This window comes from Hyla sarda, chromosome 2 (assembly GCF_029499605.1).
Source record: "Hyla sarda isolate aHylSar1 chromosome 2, aHylSar1.hap1, whole genome shotgun sequence".
Classification (NCBI taxonomy): Eukaryota; Metazoa; Chordata; class Amphibia; order Anura; family Hylidae; genus Hyla; species Hyla sarda.
The window spans coordinates 284,763,363-284,789,287 of record NC_079190.1 but is presented as its reverse complement, the minus strand read 5'-3'; the positions used below and the strand labels follow the sequence as shown (position 1 = coordinate 284,789,287).

The following is a 25,925-nucleotide window of genomic DNA, read 5'->3' as shown; positions in this document are numbered from 1 at the left end:
TTAAGCAATTTATGTTGCAAATATACAGTCTAAAACTGAATCAGATTTTTCACAGTGGCTCATGCTTTTTATAAATTTGATACTTCACAACTTTGTCCAACCTACTGATTGGCTAAATTAGCTTTTCAATTTTACACAAAAACGTTGGCCCGGTACATGGTGTAACATCTTAAGCCACACCGGTTTCCTCCACATCACTCCCACACTACAAAATCCTCTCAAATTCAGCGACTAAAAGGCAACATTACAAGCAGATTTGCACTGTTACCGTTGTGCGTTTGGCTTTTATTCACACTGGCATCACCACAAGTCTGCTTGTAATCTAGTCCATGCTGTTGTTGGAATTAACTTTAGCCTTTTAATTGCTGGTTCGGAGTGGATTTCATAGTGTACATAATTCTGGTCAGAGGTGAAGATTAATGCTGAAGTTCAAGGCTTTCCTTTCATGTATCATGGACTGGTGCCGGATATCTACTGCACACGTAAGTCACTCCCACACTGACAGCTAAACCACATCTTTTGTGTGGTGTGAAAAGTGTGGCAATTATGCACATTTTTTTTATTTATATCACCACAATTTTATTTTTAATAATATATCTTCCCAACAGTGATAGGTAGAATGTCCTTGCCTACTTTAAGTGGGAACACATATACGCAATGAAGATTAATACATGCACAGTCCCTTGCAAATTCTCTTTAACCCCTTAACGCCCAATGACTTATATATCCATCATGAACATGTGAATGATTGTGGCAGGAGCTCAGCTATTATACACAGCCAGGCTCCTGCCACAACTGCCATTATTGAAGTAAACTTTGATTCAGGCAGTTTAACTCTTACATTCTGCAGACAAAAGAGACCACCATATGTAGGGAATTTGACAGAGGGAGCTCTCTCGGGGTTCCAGTGACTACCATGGCACCTGGAGGTCTGACAAAGGGCTAGCCACGCCTGACAAAGGGCTAGAGGCACGGCACCCACATGCCTTCTGCCTGCTGAAATGAAGATGGCTATCAGCCTTGGACTTCAATTGGAGCCTCAGCATGGGAAAAAGAGGAAGCCTGCATTCCACAGGCCAATACTGTGTGACTTCAATGCCCCAGACAGGGCAGAGGGTGTTCCAATTCCAGTGAGTGTGTTGAGCCTGCCCTGCATTCCTCCCTTTCTCCACAAGCTGGACAGGGGTGGGGGCAGGATACAGAAGTAGAACCTATTTCTGGTGAGGCTTTCTTCTGGTCTTTCCACCACCCAAGCAGGAAAGGCACTGGGCATGAGAGACCGAAGGCACTGGGCAGAGGCAGTGGGTACCCCTAACAGCTGCTGCTCAGGCCAGCCCAGACCATGCTGTAATGTGGCCTCCAGAACCCGCTGAAGGAACTCTTCCAGGCACAATATGGCATGTAAAACTTGTAACTTGTATGAGGCATGAGTGCTCCTATACAGCCATAAAGAACATAATATCTCATCTATTATAACATCTGCGGTATCCCTACTATCGTTAAATGTTTTGTGTGAGTGTGTGTGTATGTTACATTAAGCACAATAGGAATTCTAATCATTCTCTAATAAATACAGTGTAGATCAGATAAACTTTCATGTGGATAATAATTGCTCTTAGATAAATTACAGACAGAGATGTCACTTCATATTCTTGAAGTTATCTTATCTAAAACCCCATGGTTCATAAAGTGACATAAATGAGACTTTCTGGAAGGTGTGCAGTTGCAAAACGTTCTCTGACCCCAACTGCTCTTGGGCTCATACAAGTAAAGCTGGTATAATACTGAAGTATTCTTTACTCCAGCTAAGTTCAAGTTTCCAAATGCAAAAAGTATTGTATTCAGAATCTGTCACTTGTATGTGTTGTGTTAGATCTGCTCTGTAGATTCAGTCAAATTGCGGCAAAATAGCAGTCATTGACACGAAAGTAATGTTTAAACAGGGCTTCTCCTGTCTTTATTTTTCAGTAACAAAACAAATCCATCCTTCACACTCAAGTATAAACACAAAAACCAGCACCATAGTGCCGTATTTCTATAGTCTACCAAACTGTAGCGACCATTTCTATTTATTTACAATTCAAAAAGAGAGTAATACATTTTTTATGTACAAAATATTAATTTTCTTTACTAAATTTTTATTAGAGTTTTAACATTTTTGTTCGTACAACGAAAGTACAATAACATAAATGCAATAAGTACAAAATGCAATTCAACACAAAACAAAATGTTACGGTAATTTTCAACAGCAAAAAACAAGTGATTTCTAAATAGGGCTTAAAGTCGAAGATCTTTTTTCTAAATGGTATACTATTCATGTTCAATTCTGAATTTCTCTTGCTGGGTTATTAATTAATTAATGAAATGTTCAATTGGGCATGTACAGCTCAGGTGGTGTTCATTAAACGCATTCAGCAAACATATCTGTAGACACAACAGAAGCCAAACAAAAATTACATTTTGGCTTTTATTTAGACAGGTTATGTTGGAGTTTCCTTTTTTGCTGAATGGAATAGCATAGACCCTTGTGCTATGTCATAGAGCAGGATCCAGTAAAAGAGCATAAACTGTGCAGCATAGGAGTAACATCCATCATAGCTATATATCAGAAGTATACCTCAGGGTATCCTCCGCCATTTACCGCCTACAGTGTAAAAAAAAAAAAACTTGAAAATACTTTGTTGGTTCTAAATAATAAACTATTATATTCTATTGTCTTTGTATATATTCTGTAACTTTGCAACTTGTTTATTTAAAACTGGCATTGCTTATCAACTGAATGTTTTGATATAATAAATTTGCCTAACACAAGTAAAATGTATAAACAATAAAAACCATTAGAAAAAAATTAGTTTAATAACAGGTAAAATATGAAAATTCTAAACATACAAGAAGCAGTAGCATAGTAAAGTTGTATCGAGTCAGTCAGTTATCGGTTACAAAATATATTCCAACTTTGATACTGACTTCACACTCTATTGTTTACCTGTCCCAATGGACACAGACAATTATGCTACCATAGTTTCAGGGGTGGGGGATGGTTGCATACTGTAGGCTCATTAATACTCAATAACGCCTTCTTCTCGCCCTCGCTTCTGTATTTGGCCAATGATAAGCCTAAAGGCTCCATTCAGTTAGGAGCTTAAAAGTTCTTAAAGTCTTCTTTTCTCCTTTTAGTATATATATATGTATATATGCAATCCTTTAGCAGAACGTCACTCTTTAGGTTTAAATTGCTTTCCTTATCACTGGAAACCTTTGATCTGCTCTTCCCAAATGGCTGAACAGCCGGAGTTGGTCTTCTGGATGAAGACTTCCTGAGTGGTAGAGACGCCGCTATAGCTAGGCAAACCAAACAAGGCTCCCCTTTCTCTATGTTTCTTCTAGTTTTCAATGTCTCTCATTTTATTATCGTTTTCTTTTCCAAATGTTAGAGTCTGAAGGCAGCTTAGAGGCCGTGACTGAGAAGTGTCTTCTCGCGTATGCAGCATGTGTGTTGTATGCAGCAATGTCTCTGTAGAAGAAATAAGAATAGTATAAGATCTCTGTTTTGGTTGAGTTAATATACTGTATATACATAATATTCATATTCATTTCGGAATCCCTAATGCTTGGTGAAAGAGTACAGAGTTGTTTCTACCTGCATACTAGCGATGATCATTATGACTTCGTTGCCTATAATTTTCCATTAATAGACCTATATTTTATTATCCCTACTGGTTTAGTCATGGAATTGACCTTTACAGAAAGTATTAGTAAGGATTTCTTTGCATGCCAAGTGGTTGTATTTTCTTTATGTACAGGCACAGTACAAAAGTTGCTTAGCTTTCCTCAGCAATACTGAAGTCCTTGAAATCCACTGCAGAGGAATTCAATTTCGCATTTGTTTATACCTCTTATCTATGTAATTTTTATAGAGCAATTTGTGTCCTTCCAGTGCCTATAAACTGGGGAGGAACAGAAGGTAAAAGTTAAGATTTAGGTGAGGCCACATGAGTAAACAGAAGCAGGGAGCCTCTTATGTAACTTTCCTTTGCAGTTTTTTTTTACTGATATGTGAGACAGACATAAAAATACATACTACTTAAAGTCCCAATGCACATTAGATTTATAAAATGAAAATGGAGGATCATTTGTTGGGTAGAATTTACAAACAATTATAATAAGCGAAAAGAATGTAAGGTGGGCCTGGGGGCATTTCCCCTTAACGACCACAGAAGTATATTTACGTCCGTGGCCGGCTCCTGATCTGTGAAGTGTGCTCAGCTTCACAGTGGCTATCAGCAACTGGGAACCGCGGATAATATCGCACATTGCCGATTGGGCTGATATCCGGTATTAACCCTTTGAATGCTGCAATCCTCAATTATGTCTAATGTGTCACTGGTGTGTTAGGCTTTCACACCTGTTGTGAGAGGGGCTGCTGTCCCTACTTAACCTGTTGGGGACATAGGGTGTACCTGTACGCCCTTCGCCCACTCCCTTTCTATAAAGCGGGGTCACGGCAAACTGCACGGTCAATGGCATACACGCAAAAAAATTCCAAAGTCCAAAATAGCGTTTTTTTGGTCACTTTTTATATAATGAAAAAAATGAATAAAAAGCGATCAAAACCAAAATGGTAGCGCTAAAAACCAGATCCGCCCCGTTGGTGGAAAAATAAAAAAGTTATAGGGGTCAGAAGATGACAATTTTAAACGTTTATGTTACGCCGAGCGCTCCGGGTCCCCGCTCCTCCCCGGAGCGCTCGCTACACTTCCCTCACTGCAGCGCCCCGGTCGGTTCCACGGACCCGGGGCGCTGCGTTACTACCTCCGGCCGGGATGCGATTCGCGATGCGGGTAGCGCCCGCTCGCGATGCGCACCCCGGCTCCCGTACCTTACTCGCTCCCCGTCAGTTCTGTCCCGGCGCGCGCGGCCCCGCTCCCTAGGGCGCGCGCGCGCCGGGTCTTTGCGATTTAAAGGGCCACTGCACCGCTGATTGGTGCAGTGGTTCCAATTAGTGTTTACACCTGTGCACTTCCCTATATCACCTCACTTCCCCTTCACTCCCTCGCCGGATCTTGTTGCCCTAGTGCCAGTGAAAGCGTTCCTTGTGTGTTCCTTGCCTGTGATTCCAGACCTTCTGCCGTTGCCCCTGACTACGATCCTTGCTGCCTGCCCCGACCTTCTGCTACGTCCGACCTTGCTTCTGTCTACTCCCTTGTACCGCGCCTATCTTCAGCAGCCAGAGAGGTTGAGCCGTTGCTAGGGGATACGACCTGGTCACTACCGCCGCAGCAAGACCATCCCGCTTTGCGGCGGGCTCTGGTGAAAACCAGTAGTGACTTAGAACCGATCCTCTAGCACGGTCCACGCCAATCCCTCTCTGGCACAGAGGATCCACTACCTGCCAGCCGGCATCGTGACAGTAGATCCGGCCATGGATCCCGCTGAAGTTCCTCTGCCAGTTGTCGCTGACCTCACCACGGTGGTCGCCCAGCAGTCACAACAGATTGCGCAACAAGGCCAACAGCTGTCTCAACTGACTGTTATGCTACAACAGTTACTACCACAGCTCCAGCAATCATCTCCTCCGCCAGCTCCTGTACCTCCTCCGCAGCGAGTGGCCGCTTCTGGAATACGACTATCCTTGCCGGATAAATTTGATGGGGACTCTAAGTTTTGCCGTGGCTTTCTTTCCCAATGTTCATTACACTTGGAGATGATGTCGGACCAGTTCCCCACTGAAAGGTCTAAGGTGGCTTTCGTAGTCAGCCTGCTGTCTGGAAAAGCCCTGGCTTGGGCCACACCGCTCTGGGACCGCAATGACCCCGTCACTGCCTCTGTACACTCCTTCTTCTCGGAAATTCGAAGTGTCTTTGAGGAACCTGCCCGAGCCTCTTCTGCTGAGACTGCCCTGTTGAACCTGGTCCAGGGTAATTCTTCCGTTGGCGAGTATGCCGTACAGTTCCGTACCCTTGCTTCAGAATTATCCTGGAATAATGAGGCACTCTGCGCGACCTTTAAAAAAGGCCTATCCAGCAACATTAAAGATGTTCTGGCCGCACGAGAAATCCCTGCTAACCTACATGAACTCATCCATCTTGCCACTCGCATTGACATGCGTTTTTCCGAACGGCGTCAGGAGCTCCGCCAGGATATGGACTCTGTTCGCACGAGGCGTTTCTTCTCCCCGGCTCCTCTCTCCTCTGGTCCCCTGCAATCTGTTCCTGTGCCTCCCGCCGTGGAGGCTATGCAGGTCGACCGGTCTCGCCTGACACCCCAAGAGAGGACACGACGCCGCATGGAGAATCTCTGCCTGTACTGTGCTAGTACCGAACACTTCCTGAAGGATTGTCCTATCCGTCCTCCCCGCCTGGAAAGACGTCCGCTGACTCCGCACAAAGGTGAGACAGTCCTTGATGTCTACTCTGCTTCTCCACGTCTTACTGTGCCTGTGCGGATGTCTGCCTCTGCCTTCTCCTTCTCTGCTGTGGCCTTCTTGGACTCTGGATCTGCAGGAAATTTCATCTTAGCCTCCCTCGTCAACAGGTTCAACATCCCGGTGACCAGTCTCGCCAGACCCCTCTACATCAATTGTGTAAACAATGAAAGATTGGACTGTACTATACGTTTCCGCACGGAGCCCCTTCTAATGTGCATCGGATCTCATCACGAGAGGATTGAACTGTTGGTTCTCCCCAATTGCACTTCTGAAATCCTTCTTGGACTTCCCTGGCTTCAACTCCATTCCCCAATCCTGGATTGGTCCACTGGGGAGATCAAGAGTTGGGGGCCCTCTTGTTCCAAGGACTGCTTAAAACCGGTTCCCAGTAAACCTTGCCGTGTCCCTGTGCTTCCTCGTGTAACCGGTCTCCCTAAGGCCTATATGGACTTTGCGGACGTTTTTTGCAAAAAACAAGCTGAGACTCTACCTCCTCACAGGCCTTATGATTGTCCCATTGACCTCCTCCCGGGCACTACTCCACCCCGGGGCAGAATCTATCCTCTGTCCGTCCCAGAGACTCTTGCCATGTCTGAATACGTCCAAGAAAATTTAAAAAAGGGCTTTATCCGTAAATCCTCCTCTCCTGCCGGAGCCGGATTTTTCTTTGTGTCCAAAAAAGATGGCTCTCTACGTCCTTGCATTGACTACCGCGGTCTTAATAAAATCACGGTTAAGAACCGCTACCCCCTACCCCTCATCTCTGAACTCTTTGATCGTCTCCAAGGTGCCCATATTTTTACCAAACTGGACTTAAGAGGTGCTTATAATCTCATCCGCATCAGAGAGGGGGATGAATGGAAAACGGCATTTAACACCAGAGATGGACACTTTGAGTATCTGGTCATGCCCTTTGGTCTATGCAACGCCCCTGCCGTCTTCCAAGACTTTGTTAATGAAATTTTTCGTGATCTACTATACTCCTGTGTTGTTGTATATCTGGACGATATCCTGATTTTTTCTGCCAATCTTGAAGAACACCGCCAGCATGTCCGTATGGTTCTTCAGAGACTTCGTGATAATCAACTCTATGCCAAAATAGAGAAATGTCTGTTTGAATGCCAATCTCTTCCTTTTCTAGGATACTTGGTCTCTGGCCAGGGACTACAAATGGACCCAGATAAACTCTCTGCCGTCTTAGATTGGCCACGCCCCTCCGGACTCCGTGCCATCCAACGTTTTTTGGGGTTCGCCAATTATTACAGGCAATTTATTCCACATTTTTCTACCATTGTGGCTCCTATTGTGGCTTTAACAAAAAAAAATGCCGATCCCAAGTCTTGGCCTCCTCAAGCGGAAGACGCCTTTAAACGACTCAAGTCTGCCTTTTCTTCGGCTCCCGTGCTCTCCAGACCTGACCCATCTAAACCCTTCCTATTGGAGGTTGATGCCTCCTCAGTGGGAGCTGGAGCTGTCCTTCTACAAAAAAACTCTTCCGGGCATGCTGTTACTTGTGGTTTTTTTTCCAGGACCTTCTCTCCGGCGGAGAGGAACTACTCCATCGGGGATCGAGAGCTTCTAGCCATTAAATTAGCACTTGAGGAATGGAGGCATCTGCTGGAGGGATCAAGATTTCCAGTTATTATTTACACCGATCACAAGAACCTCTCCTACCTCCAGTCTGCCCAACGGCTGAATCCTCGTCAGGCCAGGTGGTCTCTGTTCTTTGCCCGATTTAATTTTGAAATTCACTTTCGGCCTGCTGATAAAAACATTAGGGCCGATGCTCTCTCTCGTTCCTCAGATGCCTCTGAAATTGAACTCTCTCCTCAACACATCATTCCTCCTGACTGCCTGATTTCCACTTCTCCAGCCTCCATCAGGCAAACTCCTCCAGGAAAGACCTTTGTTTCTCCACGCCAACGCCTTGGGATCCTCAAATGGGGTCACTCCTCCCATCTCGCAGGTCATGCGGGCATCAAGAAATCTGTGCAACTCATCTCTCGCTTCTATTGGTGGCCGACTCTAGAGACTGATGTGGTGGACTTTGTGCGAGCCTGCACTATCTGTGCCCGGGATAAGACTCCTCGCCAGAAGCCCGCTGGTTTTCTTCATCCTCTACCTGTCCCCGAACAACCTTGGTCTCTGATTGGTATGGATTTTATTACTGACTTACCCCCATCCCATGGCAACACTGTTATTTGGGTGGTCGTTGATCGATTCTCCAAAATGGCACATTTCATCCCTCTTCCTGGTCTTCCTTCAGCGCCTCAGTTGGCTAAACAATTTTTTGTACACATTTTTCGTCTTCACGGGTTGCCTACACAGATCGTCTCGGATAGAGGCGTCCAATTTGTGTCTAAATTCTGGAGGGCTCTCTGTAAACAACTCAAGATTAAATTAAATTTTTCTTCTGCATACCATCCTCAATCCAATGGACAAGTAGAGAGAATTAACCAGATCTTGGGTGACTATTTACGACATTTTGTTTCCTCCCGCCAGGATGACTGGGCAGATCTTCTACCTTGGGCCGAATTCTCGTATAATTTCAGAATCTCTGAATCTTCCTCCAAATCTCCGTTTTTCGTGGTGTACGGCCGTCACCCTCTTCCCCCCCTCCCTACCCCCTTGCCCTCTGGTCTGCCCGCTGTGGATGAAATTTCTCGTGATCTTTCCACCATATGGAAAGAGACCCAAAATTCTCTCTTACAGGCTTCTTCTCGCATGAAGAGATTCGCAGATAAGAAAAGAAGAGCTCCTCCCATTTTTTCCCCTGGAGACAAGGTATGGCTCTCCGCTAAATATGTCCGTTTCCGTGTCCCGAGCTATAAGTTGGGACCACGCTATCTTGGTCCTTTTAAAGTTTTGTGTCAAATTAATCCTGTCTCTTACAAACTTCTTCTTCCTCCTTCTCTTCGTATCCCTAATGCCTTTCACGTCTCTCTTCTTAAACCTCTCATCCTCAACCGTTTTTCTCCTAAATCTGTTCCTCCCACTCCTGTTTCCGGCTCCTCGGACATCTTCTCTGTCAAAGAGATTTTGGCCTCTAAAAAGGTCAGGGGAAGAACTTTTTTTTTAGTGGATTGGGAGGGTTGTGGTCCAGAAGAGAGGTCCTGGGAACCTGAGGACAATATCCTGGACAAAAGTCTGATCCTCAGGTTCTCAGGCCCCAAGAAGAGGGGGAGACCCAAGGGGGGGGGTACTGTTACGCCGAGCGCTCCGGGTCCCCGCTCCTCCCCGGAGCGCTCGCTACACTTCCCTCACTGCAGCGCCCCGGTCGGTTCCACGGACCCGGGGCGCTGCGTTACTACCTCCGGCCGGGATGCGATTCGCGATGCGGGTAGCGCCCGCTCGCGATGCGCACCCCGGCTCCCGTACCTTACTCGCTCCCCGTCAGTTCTGTCCCGGCGCGCGCGGCCCCGCTCCCTAGGGCGCGCGCGCGCCGGGTCTTTGCGATTTAAAGGGCCACTGCACCGCTGATTGGTGCAGTGGTTCCAATTAGTGTTTACACCTGTGCACTTCCCTATATCACCTCACTTCCCCTTCACTCCCTCGCCGGATCTTGTTGCCCTAGTGCCAGTGAAAGCGTTCCTTGTGTGTTCCTTGCCTGTGATTCCAGACCTTCTGCCGTTGCCCCTGACTACGATCCTTGCTGCCTGCCCCGACCTTCTGCTACGTCCGACCTTGCTTCTGTCTACTCCCTTGTACCGCGCCTATCTTCAGCAGCCAGAGAGGTTGAGCCGTTGCTAGGGGATACGACCTGGTCACTACCGCCGCAGCAAGACCATCCCGCTTTGCGGCGGGCTCTGGTGAAAACCAGTAGTGACTTAGAACCGATCCTCTAGCACGGTCCACGCCAATCCCTCTCTGGCACAGAGGATCCACTACCTGCCAGCCGGCATCGTGACAGTTTACATTTTCCTGCATGTAGTTATCATTTTTTCCAGAAGTACAACAAAATCAAACCTACATAAGTAGGGTATCATTTTAATCATATGGACCTACAGAATAAAGATCAGGTGTCATTTTCACCAATAAATACACTGCGTAGAAACGGAAGCCCCCAAAATTACAAAATGGCGTTTTTTCTTCAATTTTGTTGTACAATGATTTTTTTTCCGTTTCGCCGTAGATTTTTGGGTAAAATTACTGATTCCATTACAAAGTAGACTTGGTGGTGCAAAAAATAAGCCATCATGTGGATTTTTAGGTGCAAAATTGAAAGGGTTAGGATTTTTAAAAGGTAAGGAGGAAAAAAACAAAAGTGCAAAAACAGAGAAAACCCTCCATCCCCAAGGGGTTAAAGCACTCAGGTCATCTCCCACACTGTGGTCATCATAGCATGTCCCACCTGACCCACCCTTTTTATTTTTTTATTGTTTCATACTTATCTTTTTACAGGGTATGCTCACTTTATAGGCATACTTTCATTCGGTGGCTAGGGCACAATTCAAGCCGCTTATTGTATATATATATATATATATATATATATATATATATATATATATATAAGCCAAGTCTTAGTCATCATGCTTGGTCAACCTCAGGTCACAATTTATGCTGCATTGTAGTATAGCGCTAGTTAGGCTAGAGGCATTCTGATAGTTGACCTGACCACAAATACTGTATATATGGTGAGCCATGTTTGTTTTTAGTTTTGTGAACTGCAAGTTGGCTTCACTAAGCCAGCATGGTGTCGGGGAATTCCCACCTCTTTTGCCATGCTGCTAGTAGTGTCTAGAAGATTCAGTATGTACCCGTAGTTTTCTGAGTAGTCCATGCAGGATTCACACGAGAGTCCCAATGGGAATGAGTAAGAGCCTATTAAAACATGCGTGCAAGTACAGGAAAGTGTGTGATTTCCCGCGTGAAGACAGAACCTGACAAAATATGAGAAGGAATGCTTGATTATGGTCAGTGGGGGCCATAGGCACTATAGGAGAAAATGGTGAACCAGTGTGTAAGTAACTAAAGTCGAAGGAGGATGACTCCTGCTAAGAGAGGTCAATAGTGGGTTCTACACAGGGACTGTGTCTGAGTGAGAACCGCAAAGCTTACTGCCTCATTCACAGTAAAGTTATTTGAAGATATTTATGTGTCTATCTACCCTTTTCCGTGCACTACTCCACTTGCCGGATGGTTACTGCTAAAACCCATTTCCACACCTGCACCCAGTGCCTGGCCATGCCATTTCCAAAAGTCGGCCATGCTTAAAATTTTCCTCCAATAGTCACTTGTCTACAACCATTCTTTTAATCAAAGAACAGCCCCCAGAAAGCTTGTTCACCATTTCTCATAATCATTAATAAGGTTAATACAGTTTAAACAACCATAGCACTCAATAAGAACTAAAATATGTATAGCTGCATCACTAAAGTGATTGTTCACCAAATAATCATTTACTTATCCGTTATTCATCTGCCTTATCCTATTTCATGTGTAAGGCCATTGCGATATGGCTGTGATAATGAGTTTGGTTTGCGACACCAGAAATAGGGTTGTGTATGAGGAGTAGAGTGTGGGTGGTAGTTCCTTCTGTACCATGTGGCTTGAGTGGTGCAACCTTGGCCTTACTCTGTACATTTCAATGTAGCAATTCCCTATACACAAGGCCCCAGGAAAGAAAACCTCCATTTTTCTTTCGTCCTGAGACAGACCAGTACAGTGCTAAAACTTTGGAAATGTTGCAGGCTTATTGTACACTTTGACTTTAGAAGAAAGCAGTGTAAAGATACTTGTCACTATCCTTTTGATATTAAGTGTGCTTTACACAGACTTGTGAATTTGTAGCTATTTACTTGTGTTGTAGTTGTATTTTGGTGTTGTATTAGCTTTAGTCCTAATCATTTTATTAAACTGAGAAAAGGGTTTACTTTGCGGTGACATGACTCTGCGTATTTGGAAGTTGATCCACCAACTAACTAAGCGTGGTCCTTAGGATAATGTTCTACGTTGCAATTTGGCCCACAGAATACTTTTATCTTGAATGTTACCAGTTTCTTTCACCCTAGCGGCGGAACTTGCAAGACAGAAAACATGTCCTGGGATAGTGCTGGGGATGTTGTAGCCTCACTACTCATGAGGCTCACTTGTGCAAACTCTCTCATTAGGTAAAGAGCTGCAGAGCTTGTGAGCTCACAGTACTTCAACCGCAGCTCAACTTTTCAAGAATCTGGGTTTTGCACCTTTCCTCCTGGGGATAGGGGTGGAGTTGAACAACTATTGGACAGGACTGAACATGTGTTTTAAAACTGTCTCTCTTAACATTGGCTGCATAAGCATTGCATTTGCATTTTTAATTTAAGAGAACACTCAGTGTATGCATGGAATACCATAGAAACACAAAATATACATTCATAATAATTGAAAACACAGAAATGTAGGCATTAACCTTCTAGACATGTATTTAAGCTATCTAGCCCTTTTGCAAAACTACAGCCACCCAAGCTAAACTCAAAGGGGCAAATGGTACAACTCTGCTGGGCCACCACACCATCTTAAGATGAATAAATGGAAAATAACTCATACAGGGTTAACGTAGCATAAACAAGAGGGTTAACCTGTACTTACTATACAGTTTCTTATTAAGTATTGTAAAGGATGACAAATCTAACCCCTTCATCAGTCACACTGCCATGACAACATGAAAACTGAAAAGCACTGGCATGAATCACATGACTTAACCCCTTAACGACGCAGGACGTATATTTACGTCCTGCGCCGGCTCCCGCGATATGAAGCGGGATCGCTCCACGATCCCGCATCATATCGCTTCAGTCCCGCCGCTCATCAACGGCCGGGACCCGCGGCTAATACCACACATCGTCGATCGCGGCGATGTGCGGTATTAACCCTTTAGAAGCGGCGGTCAAAAGCCGCCGCTTCTAAAGTGAAAGTGAAAGTGACCCGGCTGCTCAGTCGGGCTGTTCGGGACCGCCGCGGTGAAATCGCGGCATCCCGAACAGCTGACAGGACACCGGGAGGGCCCTTACCTGCCTCCTCGGTGTCCGATCGGCGAATGACTGCTCCGTGCCTGAGATCCATGCAGGAGCAGTTAAGCGCCGATAACACTGATCACAGGCATGTTAATACATGCCTGTGATCTGTGTAAATGATCAGTGTGTGCAGTGTTATAGGTCCCTATGGGACCTATAACACTGCAAAAAAAAATTTCAAAAAAAAAGTGTTAATAAAGGTCATTTAACCCCTTCCCTAATAAAAGTTTGAATCCCCCCCTTTTCCCATAAAAAAAAAATAAAACAGTGTAAATAAAAATAAACATATGTGGTATCGCCGCGTGTGTAAATGTCCGAACTATAAAAATATATCATTAATTAAACCGCACAGTCAATGGCGTACGCGCAAAAAAATTCCAAAGTCCAAAAAAGCGTATTTTGGTCACTTTTTATACCATTAAAAAATTTATAAAAAGTGATAAAAAAGTCAGATCAAAACAAAAATCATACCGATAAAAACTTCAGATCACGTCGCAAAAAATGAGTCCTCATACCGCCCTGTACGTGGAAAAATAAAAAAGTTATGGGGGTCAAAAGATGAAATTTTTAAACGTCTACATTTTCCTGCATGTAGTTATGATTTTTTCCAGAAGTGCGACAAAATCAAACCTATATAAGTAGGATATCATTTTAACCGTATGGACCTACAGAATAATGATAAGGTGTAATTTTTACCGAAATATGCACTGCGTAGAAACGAAAGCCCCCAAAAGTTACAAAATGGCGTTTTTTCTTCGATTTTGTCGCACAATGATTTTTTTTCCGTTTCGCCGTGCATTTTTGGGTAAAATGACTAATGTCACTGCAAAGTAGAATTGGCGACACAAAAAATAAGCCATAATATGGATTTTTAGGTGGAGAATTGAAAGGGTTATGATTTTTAAAAGGTAAGGAAGAAAAAACGAAAGTGCAAAAACGGAAAAACCCTGAGTCCTTAAGGGGTAGGGGTACTCTTGTGTAAAACTTTTTTTTTTTTTTTTTTTTTAAATCAACTGGTGCCAGAAAATTAAATAGATTTGTAAATCACTTCGATTAAAAAATCTTAATCATTCCAGTACTTTTTAGGAGCTGCATACTAAAGAGAAATCCAAAAAAGAAATGCATTTCCTGTGATGTCATGACCACAGTGCTCTCTGCTGACCTCTGCTGTCCATTTTAGGAACTGTCCAGAGCAGGATAAAATCTTCATAGCAAACATATGCTGCTCTGGACAGTTCCTAAAATGGACAGCAGAGGTCAGCAGAGAGCACTGTGGTCATGACACCAGAGGAAATGCATTTCTTTTGGCTGTCATGTGGTCCCCAGAGCTTCTTCCATCTGGGGATTTAACATTCCCCAGAATGATACTATGTAAGCTCCGTTCTTAGTCCTATTTTCCCATAACACATGTTTTACTAGTGAATCTCTCTAATATTTTCTGCGAAGTAACTTTACAGGGGTTACCCTTTAGTGCCAAGAATTGCACATGCCAAAGAATTCTCCTTTCATCCTTGTATATAATTGTGAACTTTTCCAATTGACTTTGATAGCGTTGTATAGTCACACATTTTATTACATTTACACAGATACACTTATATTATAAAGCAGGTATTTTACATTCAGATCATAATTCCAATTAAGTGTTGTATTGATAAAACTCTTGTACATCATCTTACCGGAAAACATGCAAAAGACGGACCTGAGACATCTTATTGTTTTGGAAGTTGCTTACTGGAATTCTTTCCCGACTTGATCCTGGTTTACTATCAGCAGTTGCCCTAAAGAAGGAAAAGTAATTTAGTCATGCTTATCACTGCATACGTTACAAAGAAAGAAATTGTAAATAAAAGAAATACCATTACCCGCTATTATGACAAGAAATTTCTGTCTGTGACTTGTGAGTAGTGAGCCAAGCTCCGCAACAATCTATCTGTACTGTTGCAATGTCATGGTTAAAAGTTTCTTTTATTGCTTTATTACATGTATTTTATTGGAGCAATATAAGGTGGCTGGCATTCTAGTCTCTTTGCATTGACGCCATCCTGGCAAAAAAGATTGATGCTTACCAGCCAAAGAGCACAGATGTGCCAAGGATTTTTTGTTGTTGTTTTGTTTCAATGGAGTCAAGTAAGTTATAAAATCTTACTGCTAAATTTATGTGTCAGTTTGTGAGACTCCAATTAATCACCTATAGTCCCAATTCACACGAAAATAATCTCTTTTCTGTATTACATCTGTTTCTGTATTACAACCTCAACTCCATTCTCAGCCATGGGTCTAATAACTGGCATTTTTACCATCATTTTTTGCAGGCAAATACTGTGGCAAGATGTAAGCTGAAAGGCAGTAGGGAAATGAAATGTCCCCGTACCTGTATTCAGCTACGATCCCTAATGAAGTTGTGATGTGGCTGTGAGAGAACTTTCTGTAATATACATTAATCAGTTTGGGGTATTGTGAGTTTACTTGTAAAACTGTTTTAGTGCATTGCACTATATTAATAGCATACATTAAGGTAGATCAACAGTGTAAGGGTTAAATTTCATAACTATTGTATTGATCTGCAATGATGCCTTGGTCACATGATTCACCCTAGCCTATGTTTCTTAGAAACATCTAGAAGGGCTGTGGGAAGAGTCCATAGTCTAGCCTACTCTCCCAGGAAAGGAGTGGATCTAAGACCAGTCTAGGTCTTGCTTTGGCCAGAGCAATATCTCCTAGCTCTGCTTCCACCAGGCATACATACAACATACCTACATACCTGTCCTGTTCAAGACAGAACCTGCTACTAGCAAGATAACTACACTCCACACAGGATAACTACCACAGTACCATCTCCCATCTGCCATAGTCTATCTCAGGAACTGTTCCTCCACTATTTGGAAGGAGGAGAGGGGAAAGAAGCAGAGATGGCGCAATAAAGTGCAGTTAATCCAAATTTTTTGGTAGTTCCAAAATAGGAAAAATGCTCACCTATGGATGTTGTGCAGGCAGGCCCAACACTGGTGATCGCATGTGTCAGGTAGCAGTATGCAGTGTCGGGAGGCTGCCGGCTGTCGGTCCCGCTGTGCCAGCGGTGAAGATACAGGAGGAAACAGCTGGTACTGGGATAACCTGGCGAGGCTACCGCAGTATTCCGGCAGAAAAATCTGATTTCGGCTAAAGGCGCACACCCGAGAGTTGTGAACAATAGCAGGTTTTATTGAGTATAACAACTTGCAGTGCCCATGTGCACTGCAAGTTGTTATGATCAATAAAGCCTGCTATTGTTCTCAACTCTCGGGTGTGCGCCTTTAGCCGAAATCAGATTTTTCTGCCGGAATATTGCGGTAGCCTCGCCAGGTTATCCCAGTACCATCCGCTTCCTTCTCCATTATGTGGAAGACATTTTGTAAAAGTTACCCCTTATGTTAGTTAACCTTTGAGTCCTTTTGTCTTGGTTTCTACTGCACACATCAAGGGCCATCCATATGCCATAGGCCAAGACATAGGGGGAGATTTATCAAAACCTTTCCAGAGGAAAAGTTGCTGAGTTGCCCATAGCAAACAAATTAGATCGCTTCTTTCATTTTATAATTTTTTTCTTTAAAAGGCCTCTGAAAAATGAAAGAAGCTATCTGGTTGGTTACTCAATAACTGTTCCTCCCAGAGGAGTAGACTATGGACTAGCAGTACAGCCTCTCATCTTTTGATAATTCTGTGGTGACTCAGAAAGGACACGTAGGGTCTGCCTCCCAGTCTATCCACCAGTGATATCTTACAGCTATAATTTCACCATGTCTTTCCCCGCTCTATTAAGAGACGCACAACAAGTACCAACAGACTCGTTTACCACTGTGATCTCTCCGGGTTAGGCTGGGTTCACATCACGTTTTCTCCCATACGGGAGCGCATACGGCAGGGGAGAGCTAAAACCTCGCACTCTCGTATGCTTTCGTATGCGCTCTCGTATGTAATTCATTTCAATGAGCCGACCGCAGTGAAACGTTCGGTCCGGTCAGCTCATTTTTGCACATTTCTAACCGTGGTTAACCACGGTTTTAGGATCAGTTGTAAAAGCGCATACGGCGCAAAAATGAGCTGACCGGACCGAACGTTTCACTGCGGTCGGCTCATTGAAATGAATTACCTACGGGAGCGTATAGAAAGGCATACGGGAGCGCAAGGTTTTAGCTCTCCCCTGTCATATGCGCTCCAGTATGGGAGAAAACTTGATGTGAACCAGTCCTTACTGCAGATAGTTATATATTTCTTCCTTAAAAAAAGATAAGCTATTAATTATTGATCGGTTGGGTGCCGACACCTGGCACCCCTGATGATTAGTTGTTCCAATTTACTTCAGTGGGAGTTGAGCTGCAGTGACCCAGCATAGCCACTACTAGGACACTGAGGACATGGGGCAAGGAATCACATGCAGCATGCACCCTATCAGCAGCCAGCCACCCCTGTGATGTCACAGCCCTATATAATCTGCAACCATCTTGGGGCCAGTCACTTCAGCCTTTTATTGCAGAGAGATAGAGAGGGACAGACAACAGTGTGTGTTGCCCTCCCCGGTGTAACTTCAATGTCAACCAGTGGCAGCTCATACGTGACACCTGCCGTTTGCTCAGGCCCTTTGAGGAAGCCACATTATTAGTAAGTCGCCAAGATTACGGGATGAACAATGTCCTTCCACTGCGCCATCTACAACAACACATGTTGGAAACAATGGCTGGTCAGGGCACTGGAGACGTGGCGCCCACATCTCACAGCCACATGAGCCCTGTGGAGGCTGAACTGGAGGAGGATGAGGGGGAGGGGCACAGTGGAACACAGTTTAGGTTTCGCGAGATGGGCGGTTTTTCTAGTCATCTGACAGGATAGGAGGAGCAGGAGCAGCTAGAGGAGCTAGAGGATGACGAGACAGAGGACCCAGACACACCGTAGCAGTATGCAGTGGAGATGGAGGCAGGGAGTCCCTTCGAGTCACTTGTACAAATGGCACGATGCATTGCTTGCGTAGTGACCACCGAATTGTCACCATTCGGCAGCAGGATGACCTCTGGCTCTCCACCTTACTGGACCCTCACTACCGGAACAAAATGGGGACCTTTTTTACACCCACTGAGAGGGAGGGCAAACTGATCCACTATAGAGACATCCTACGTAGTCAGTTGGCCGATGCCTATCTGCGCCATCGTCCATCCTCTCGCAGGTCTGACTCGGGGGGGGGGGGGGGGCAGGAGCAGTACCAGCTCCATCAGCAGCAGCCTGAGTCTACAGTTGCTGATGAGTAGCTTTCTTCACCCGGATAGCAACTCATCATCAGCAGGTAGACCTGGAGCAGGACCTGAACCAACAGATGGTGGCATACCTTGACATGACCATGCCAACACACCTTGAAGATCCACTGGACTTCTGGGCAGCCAAACTTGCTTTGTGGCCACAACTAGCAAAGTTTGCCCTGGAAAAGCTGTCCTGCCCAGCCAATAGTGTGCCATCAGAGGGGGTGTTTAGTGCGGCAGGGGCCATAGTAACCCCAAGGAGAACTCGTTCGTCCACGAAAAATGTGGAGAGACTGACCTTTGTGAGGATGAATCAGGCATAGATCAGACAGGATTTCTATCCACCAATGCCTGATGCATCAGAGTAGATTGACCATGGTGCCACACCAACACTTCACAAATATGGATAGTGCTAAACATATTTAAGGCTGCTCCCCAGGTACAGACATTCCCCCGCAACAGACCACAAGAAAGTATTGAGCATATGCATTAGCTAAAACTTAACTTTTCTTAGAATAAAAAAAAAAAAAAATATATATATATATATATATATATATATATATATACCTCAATTATTTTTTTTAATCAAACAAAAGAAAACATGTGCAGAAAACACCCTGTGCAACCTACACCACCAAGTATTGATGTGATGCAAAGACCTCTAAAAGGTGGAAGGGAACAACGTATGGTCCATTGTAACCAGTGGGGGTAAATACTTCCCCGGTAAGACCCTACTCTTCCATTATTAATTCTATTCCTGGCAAGTGTTACTCGCCCTAAAAAGGGCAGCCCCACACTGGATTCTCTCCCTATTTCCCCCTACAAACACTGCCATTTCCCAGGGTTTTCAGGTGGAAATAGAGAGAGTTTCCTGTGTGGGGCCGCCCTTTTTAGGGTGAGTAACACTTGCCAAGAAGGGAATTAATAGGGCGAGAGGGGAAGTTTTACACGGGAAGTTTTTACCCCCACCTGGTACAATGGTCAATACGTTATTCCCTTCCACCTTTTCGAGGAAAGTGTTACTCATCTTAACAAGGGCGGCCCCACTATTTCCACCTAAAAACCCTGGGAAATGGCAGTGTTTGTAGGTGGAAATATGGAGAGGTTCCTGTGTGGGGCCGCCCTTTTTAGGGCGAGTAACACTTGCCCAGAAAGGAATTAAAAATTACTAGAGTAGGGCCTTACAGGGGAAGTTTTTACCCCCACCAGTTACAATGGACCATATCTTGTTGCCTTCCACCTTTTAGTGGTCTTTGCATCCATTCAATACTTGGTGGTGTAGGTGGCACATGGTGTTTTTTGCACACCTTTCCTTTTGTTTGATTAAAAAAAAATGTAGGTCCATATATTTTATCCTAAGCATATGATTAAAAGTTAAGTTTTACGTAATGCATATCCCACCCACCGCACCACCGGGTCACTTTCAGGATTCCTGATGCTGCTGCTGTCACCGCCACCTCCAGGCTGTGTCATTCTGCCACCATATGTTCTCCTCCTGTTGATGCTATCTCCTGGCTGTGTCATTCTGCCACCATATGTTCTCCTCATGCTGATGCCAGCTCCAGGCTGTGTCATTCAGCCACTATATGTTCTCCTCATGCTGCCGCCACCTCAAGGCTGTGTCATTCAGCCACAATAGTTTCTCCTCATGCTGCCACAAACTCCAGGCTGTGTCATTCTGCCACCATATGTTCTCCTCATTCTGATGCCAGCTCCAGGCTGTGTCATTCTGCCACTATATGGTCTCCTCATGCTGTCGCCAACTCCAGGCTGTGTCATTCAGCCAATATGTGGTCTCCTCATGCTGCCGCCAACTCCAGGCTGTGTCATTCAGCCACTATGAGGAAGATTTATCAAAACCTGTCCAGAAGAAATGTTGCTAAGTTGCCCATAGCAACCAATCAGATCACTTCTTTCAATTTTGAAAAGGCCTCTGAAAAATGAAAGAAGCCATCTGATTGGTTGCTATGGGCAACTAAGCAACTTTTCCTCTGGACAGGTTTTGATAAATCTCCCCCTATATGTTTTCCTCATTCTGCCTCAAACTCCAGGCTGTGTCATTCAGCCACTTTATGCTGCCACCAACTCCAGGCTGTGTCATTCAGCCACTATATGCTTTCCTTATGCTGCCACAAACTCCAGGCTGTGTCATTCAGACACTATGTGGTCTCCTCATGCTGCTGCCAACTAAAGGCTGTGTAATTCAGCCACTATGTGGTCTCCTCATGCTGCCGCCACCTCCATGCTGTGTCATTCAGCCACTATATGGTCTCCTCATGCTGCGAACGCCTCCACGCTGTGTCATCCAGCCACTATATGGTTTCCAATGCTACCGCCACCTCCATGCTGTGTCATTCAGCCACTATATGGTCTCCTCATGCTGCGAACGCCTCCACGCTGTGTCATCCAGCCACTATATGTTCTCCTCATGCTGCCGCCACCTCCATGCTGTGTCATTCAGCCACTATATGGTCTCCTCATGCTGCGAACACCCCCACACTAGGTCATTCAGCCACTATATGTTCTCCTCATGCTGCCGCCACCTGCACGCTGTGTCATTCAGCCACTATATGGTCTCCTCATACTGATGCCACTTCTATGCTCTGTCATTGTGACGCTCTGCGGGAGTGATTCTGATCTGCATCTCATACTGAATAACAGTATTATCTCACTAACCCAGCACACACATTATGCTTGTTACAGCAAGGAAAAGTGTTCTACACCCCTATTGAGGCTCACTGTAGGCCAGAAATATCTGTTTTTAATGGCGATTCGCCACAAATATATTTTTCAAAAATTCGCTACCTCATTGATAAATTTTGCCCAGAACACTCCTTTAAAGAGAACCTGTCACTTAGTCCTACCTATAAATAGCTGAAGGGGATCTGATCACATACCTTATAGTATGCTGATCACCCCCTGATTCCAGACATAAAATGTCATGTCTGATGATCTCAGTACTTTGTCAGAGGGGCAGGGACGTAACTATGCTGCATGCTTTGTTCAGTGCGGTGACTACAACGCAGGATATGTATGTTTAATGTCCTTCAGTACTAAGACAAACAGAGGGAGCACAGGAAACTACATTTCTGGTACAGCAGTAAGGGGGGTAGATTTGGGGGAAAATCAACATACTATAAATCGGTATTTGATCAGCCCCCTCTCAGCTGTCTATAGGTAGGACAAAGTCATTTTAGGTATTAAGTGAGAACATTTAAGCTATGTATGAATTCTGTCTGAAACCTGTACTAGTCCTGCCTGTTGCCAGTTTTTGACTGACAAACATGGAAATGTAAATACTGACTATAAATTAATAGAGTGTGGGGAAATAAATGAAATATTTGAGCCACATGAAATAAACTGTTAGCAAACACAACAACATAAGTAAAAGGGATTTATGATCCAGTTGGAAAGTCTCATTTAGCATTAACACAAGGAGACTATTAAAGCCCCAATGTTTGCATAATTTTCATTTAATCCTATACACTAATATTAGTATAACTGAAACTAAAGGAAACAAATCAGTATATGGCCTGTACAAAAAAAGAGAAATAAAGATATTTTCTGAAGTTCACAGTTCAGCTATATGAGCAGACGTGACAATGACAGGCACAACCTCACTTACCAAGCTGTACTCTGGCAGAAACTGTTGCAGGTTTTGTCCTTTACATCCTTGCATTGACACCGTATAGAATCTCGCTTCTTCCGCCTTCCTGGGCTCCCTAGACCGTAAGGTAGCATTTGGCTACAAGAATAGGTAAAACGGTTAACGCATTATTAAACTTATACAGTAACCACAATAAGGTAGGCACTAATGTGACACATATATGTATATTGCTCTGCTAAGCAGGAGATTGATCTGGGTGCACATAGGACAAAGATTGAACTGCATTCTAAAGAATAGTGAAGCAACTAGCTGCACGTCTGTTGTATAATACAGAATGGCTAATCCGGGTCATAGTTCACAATCTAAGTTACCAGCACAGTACAGAATAAAGTTCTATTCACCTTCCAGTGTTCACCCAGATTATATCCAGGTGACAAAAATATATACACTCCTTGTCCATCCAGTTATTGCATGAACATCTCTTCACCCGAGTGTGGCTTCTTGGTGGGACAGTTGAAGAGCTCTCTGGCAAAGAAATGGCGGCAGTGACTAAAAACAAAAGAAAGAGATTTATAGTCAAACAACATTCTGCCCAAAAGCTTACAAATTCTTAATAACATAAAATACGGTATACCATTCTGCTTAGTAATGGCCAGTGTAGAATGGATCACAGCCAGAACAAGCATCAAAGAGTTATTGCTATATATGGGGCCAAGTGCATCATTTATTCATAGGGACCACTAGTTTACACTGTAGATAAGATTAGCAACAGTGAAGTCATCAAATAGCGATAGCTGGGTATAACTGCCCTGACCAATAGCAAGTTTATATAAAGCCATAAAAAAAAAATCATTACAATGAGATTGGCAAATTCCAATACAGTGATCCCTCAACTTACAATGGCCTCAACATACAATAGTTTCAACATACAATGGTCTATTTTGGACCACTGTAAGTTGAAACCAGACTCAACATACAAGACTACAGACAGTCCAGATCTGTGAAACGTGTCAATGGACGGAAGAACCGACCAATCAGAATGGACATTCACTGGTAAATCCCCTGTATTACTGAAGTGTATGCAGTGACTAGTGTCTGGTAGCGCCCCCTACAGTACAGGGTGGTATTACATGTTCTGTACACTTTACCTGTCCCAGGGTTACCTGCTCCTTTGGACACAAGGTGAGGGCGACTCCATGTTACTTTTTTGGGACACTGTGTACTGTACATGACCCCCGAAGAAGCTCCTGTCCTCTACATAGACAGTGTTTTTCCCAAGCAGGGTACCCCCAGCTGTTGCAAAACTACAACTTCCCAGCCAAAGGCTTTCTGGGCCATGCTGGGAGTTGTAGTTTTGCAACAGCTGGAGGCACCCTGCTTGGGAAACACTGACATAGACAGTGATTTACAGCTTCCAGCAGATCTTTCTTACTTTTATATGTAAGGACTTGCTTTATCTATATTAGTTATCTACTTATTTTTCTTGAAATTCTAACTTTTTTCTACTTTTTGGACAACATTTTGGGGCTTCAGAACCAATTGACAGGTTTCCATAGAGTTCTGGTCTCAACATACTATGGTTTCAACATACAATGGCCGTCCTGGAACCAATTAATATTGTAACTTGAGGGACCACTGTATATAGTATTACCGAAGGATGCATCTCACTCCATTACACTTTACATCAGCAACAGGTCATTGTTTTGAGGCATTTTCTTCATGCAGTTCTGGTATATTTGCACAGACTTGACCCAGCTAGGGATGCTGAGATGCCAGACTAAGGTGTGCATTCCAGAAACATGACACATCCAGGACTCACATACCGGGGTGCAGAGGGATGGCAAACTAAAACTGTGACGATCTCACCCTCCACCCTGGTGAAAGTACACTTACTAAAGGGGATAGATCGATAGAAAGATTTGATCGAATCCACAGTTTAATATTCTTAAGAACTTAAAAGAGAATTTACTAAACTTTTTTAAGCTTGTTTTCTGATACATTTTGCACTATTTTTCCTGCATTTTTAGACACATTTATCAAGCATTTTGAAGGGTACCTCTCATCAAATTTGATATATTTTAGATTAATGAATGTTGAGTAACTTTCCAATAGCATGTTAATGAAAAATATGCTTCTTTCTATTGTATTTTTCCCGATCAGTCCTGTCAGCAAGCATTTCTGACTCATGCTGGAGTCCTAAACACTCAGAGCTGCCAGCCTGCTTTGTTCACAGCCAAACAGGCTGTGAACAAAGCAGGCTGGCAGCTCTGAGTGTTCTCCTTTGTGAACAAAGCAGACTGGCAGCTCGTAGTGTTTAGGACACCAGCATGAGTCTGAAATGCTTGCTGCCAGGACTGGTAGGGAGACCCCTAGTGGTCATTTCTTCAAAGTGGAAAATTAAATAGAAAGAAGCATATTTTTTAATAACATGCAATTGTAAAGTTATTCTGCATACATTAATCTATAATATATCAAAAGTTTTTTTGATGAGAGGTACCCTTTAAGCCCTTTTGCATCTTTCCAACATGCTCATCATTCAGCTTTTTTGCAAAAAAAAAAAGGGGAGTAGTTGAAGTGTCATGGCTTTTTAGACACATTTATTACATGCAACTGTTTAAAAAGTCTCAATTTGTGGCACAAAAGCCACACGACAAAAATGCGCTTTGAAAAAAATTGCCAGATAATATCATAACTTTTGTGCAATTAAAAATAAAAAAGAAAGTGCAAGCTTGCAAAAAATAAAAAATTAAAAAAAGAGTTAAAAAGTCACAAGTGATGACATTTGAGTGAGATTGTGCCAAAATGTGGTGACTTTAAAAAAATTTGCACATACATGCATCTAAAAACCACTCTTAAATCTTAAAAGATTTAAACCACTCCCATTAGTTTACACCAAAAAGGTAAATGAAAAGCAAGGAAAAAATGCTGCAAATGTATCTAAAATGTAAAAAAGAGAAAAATAAGAAAATTAGAAAAATGTGACAAAAATCTGGTGCAAACAGCTTAGTAAATTCCCCCCATTGTGTCCCATAATTGCACATAAAATGTTATCGGTCATGCTACCAGATCAAAGCAATGTTATGAAAAAATGCAAAAAAAAGCTCTAATAAAATGTTTATAGGATTTCAATGCATTAAATCTGTTCTTTTCTTCCACTACTTTTAGCTTTTAGCAGATGATCAATATGGCGGTCACTTTGTCATCACATCTATAGCCCTGGTAATCATTTGCCTTCAGCTTTACTTCTCATGTCATAAGATAGTCAGTGTCTGAACAGTATGTACTACTACAGGTTCATCATACATTATAGGTAGGTAAACTTTACAGTAAGTGCTTAGAAAATCAGAGGTAAGCAGAGTCATCAATATATTCCCTGCACCCAGTAGCAGGGAAACCATTCTGTATGCACCTAGGTGTTTATTACTGGTGGAATATGTGCTTTATCTTGATGACAGCTCACACAGTGCAGTCCTTCATTACCTATAAAGGACAGTACATAAAGACTATCTCTTCTCCACACTTACCCCTAATCTGATCCCCCTAGCCACACACCAATCCTAAACCAGTGAAGGTGCCAGCAACTCACCTGCCATAGCAAGGAACATGACCACAGAGCCAGCTCCCAGCAT

At 43.6% G+C, this 25,925-nt stretch overlaps 1 protein-coding gene across 1 annotated transcript; it reads right to left on the bottom strand.

Moving 5' to 3' along the window:
• Nucleotides 1-1,940: 1,940 nt before the first annotated feature.
• Nucleotides 1,941-25,925, bottom strand: EDN2 (endothelin 2). Its single transcript, XM_056560136.1, has 5 exons — nucleotides 25,883-25,925; nucleotides 22,698-22,845; nucleotides 22,315-22,434; nucleotides 15,099-15,200; nucleotides 1,941-3,514 (listed from the first exon to the last, which is right to left on the bottom strand). The coding sequence occupies exons 1-5, from the start codon at nucleotides 25,923-25,925 to the stop codon at nucleotides 3,409-3,411; spliced, it is 519 nt and encodes a 172-aa protein (XP_056416111.1). The 3' UTR covers nucleotides 1,941-3,408.

Bases quoted from the DNA above. Each gene is read 5' to 3' on its own strand.
- EDN2 (XM_056560136.1), bottom strand. From the start codon at position 25,925: ATGCTGGGAGCTGGCTCTGTGGTCATGTTCCTTGCTATGGCAG. The intron at 22,846-25,882 runs GTGAGTTGCTGG...TTTTGTTTTTAG, and splicing joins CATGTTCCTTGCTATGGCAG to TCACTGCCGCCATTTCTTTG. The intron at 22,435-22,697 runs GTGAATAGAACT...CTATTCTTGTAG, and splicing joins ATCTGGGTGAACACTGGAAG to CCAAATGCTACCTTACGGTC.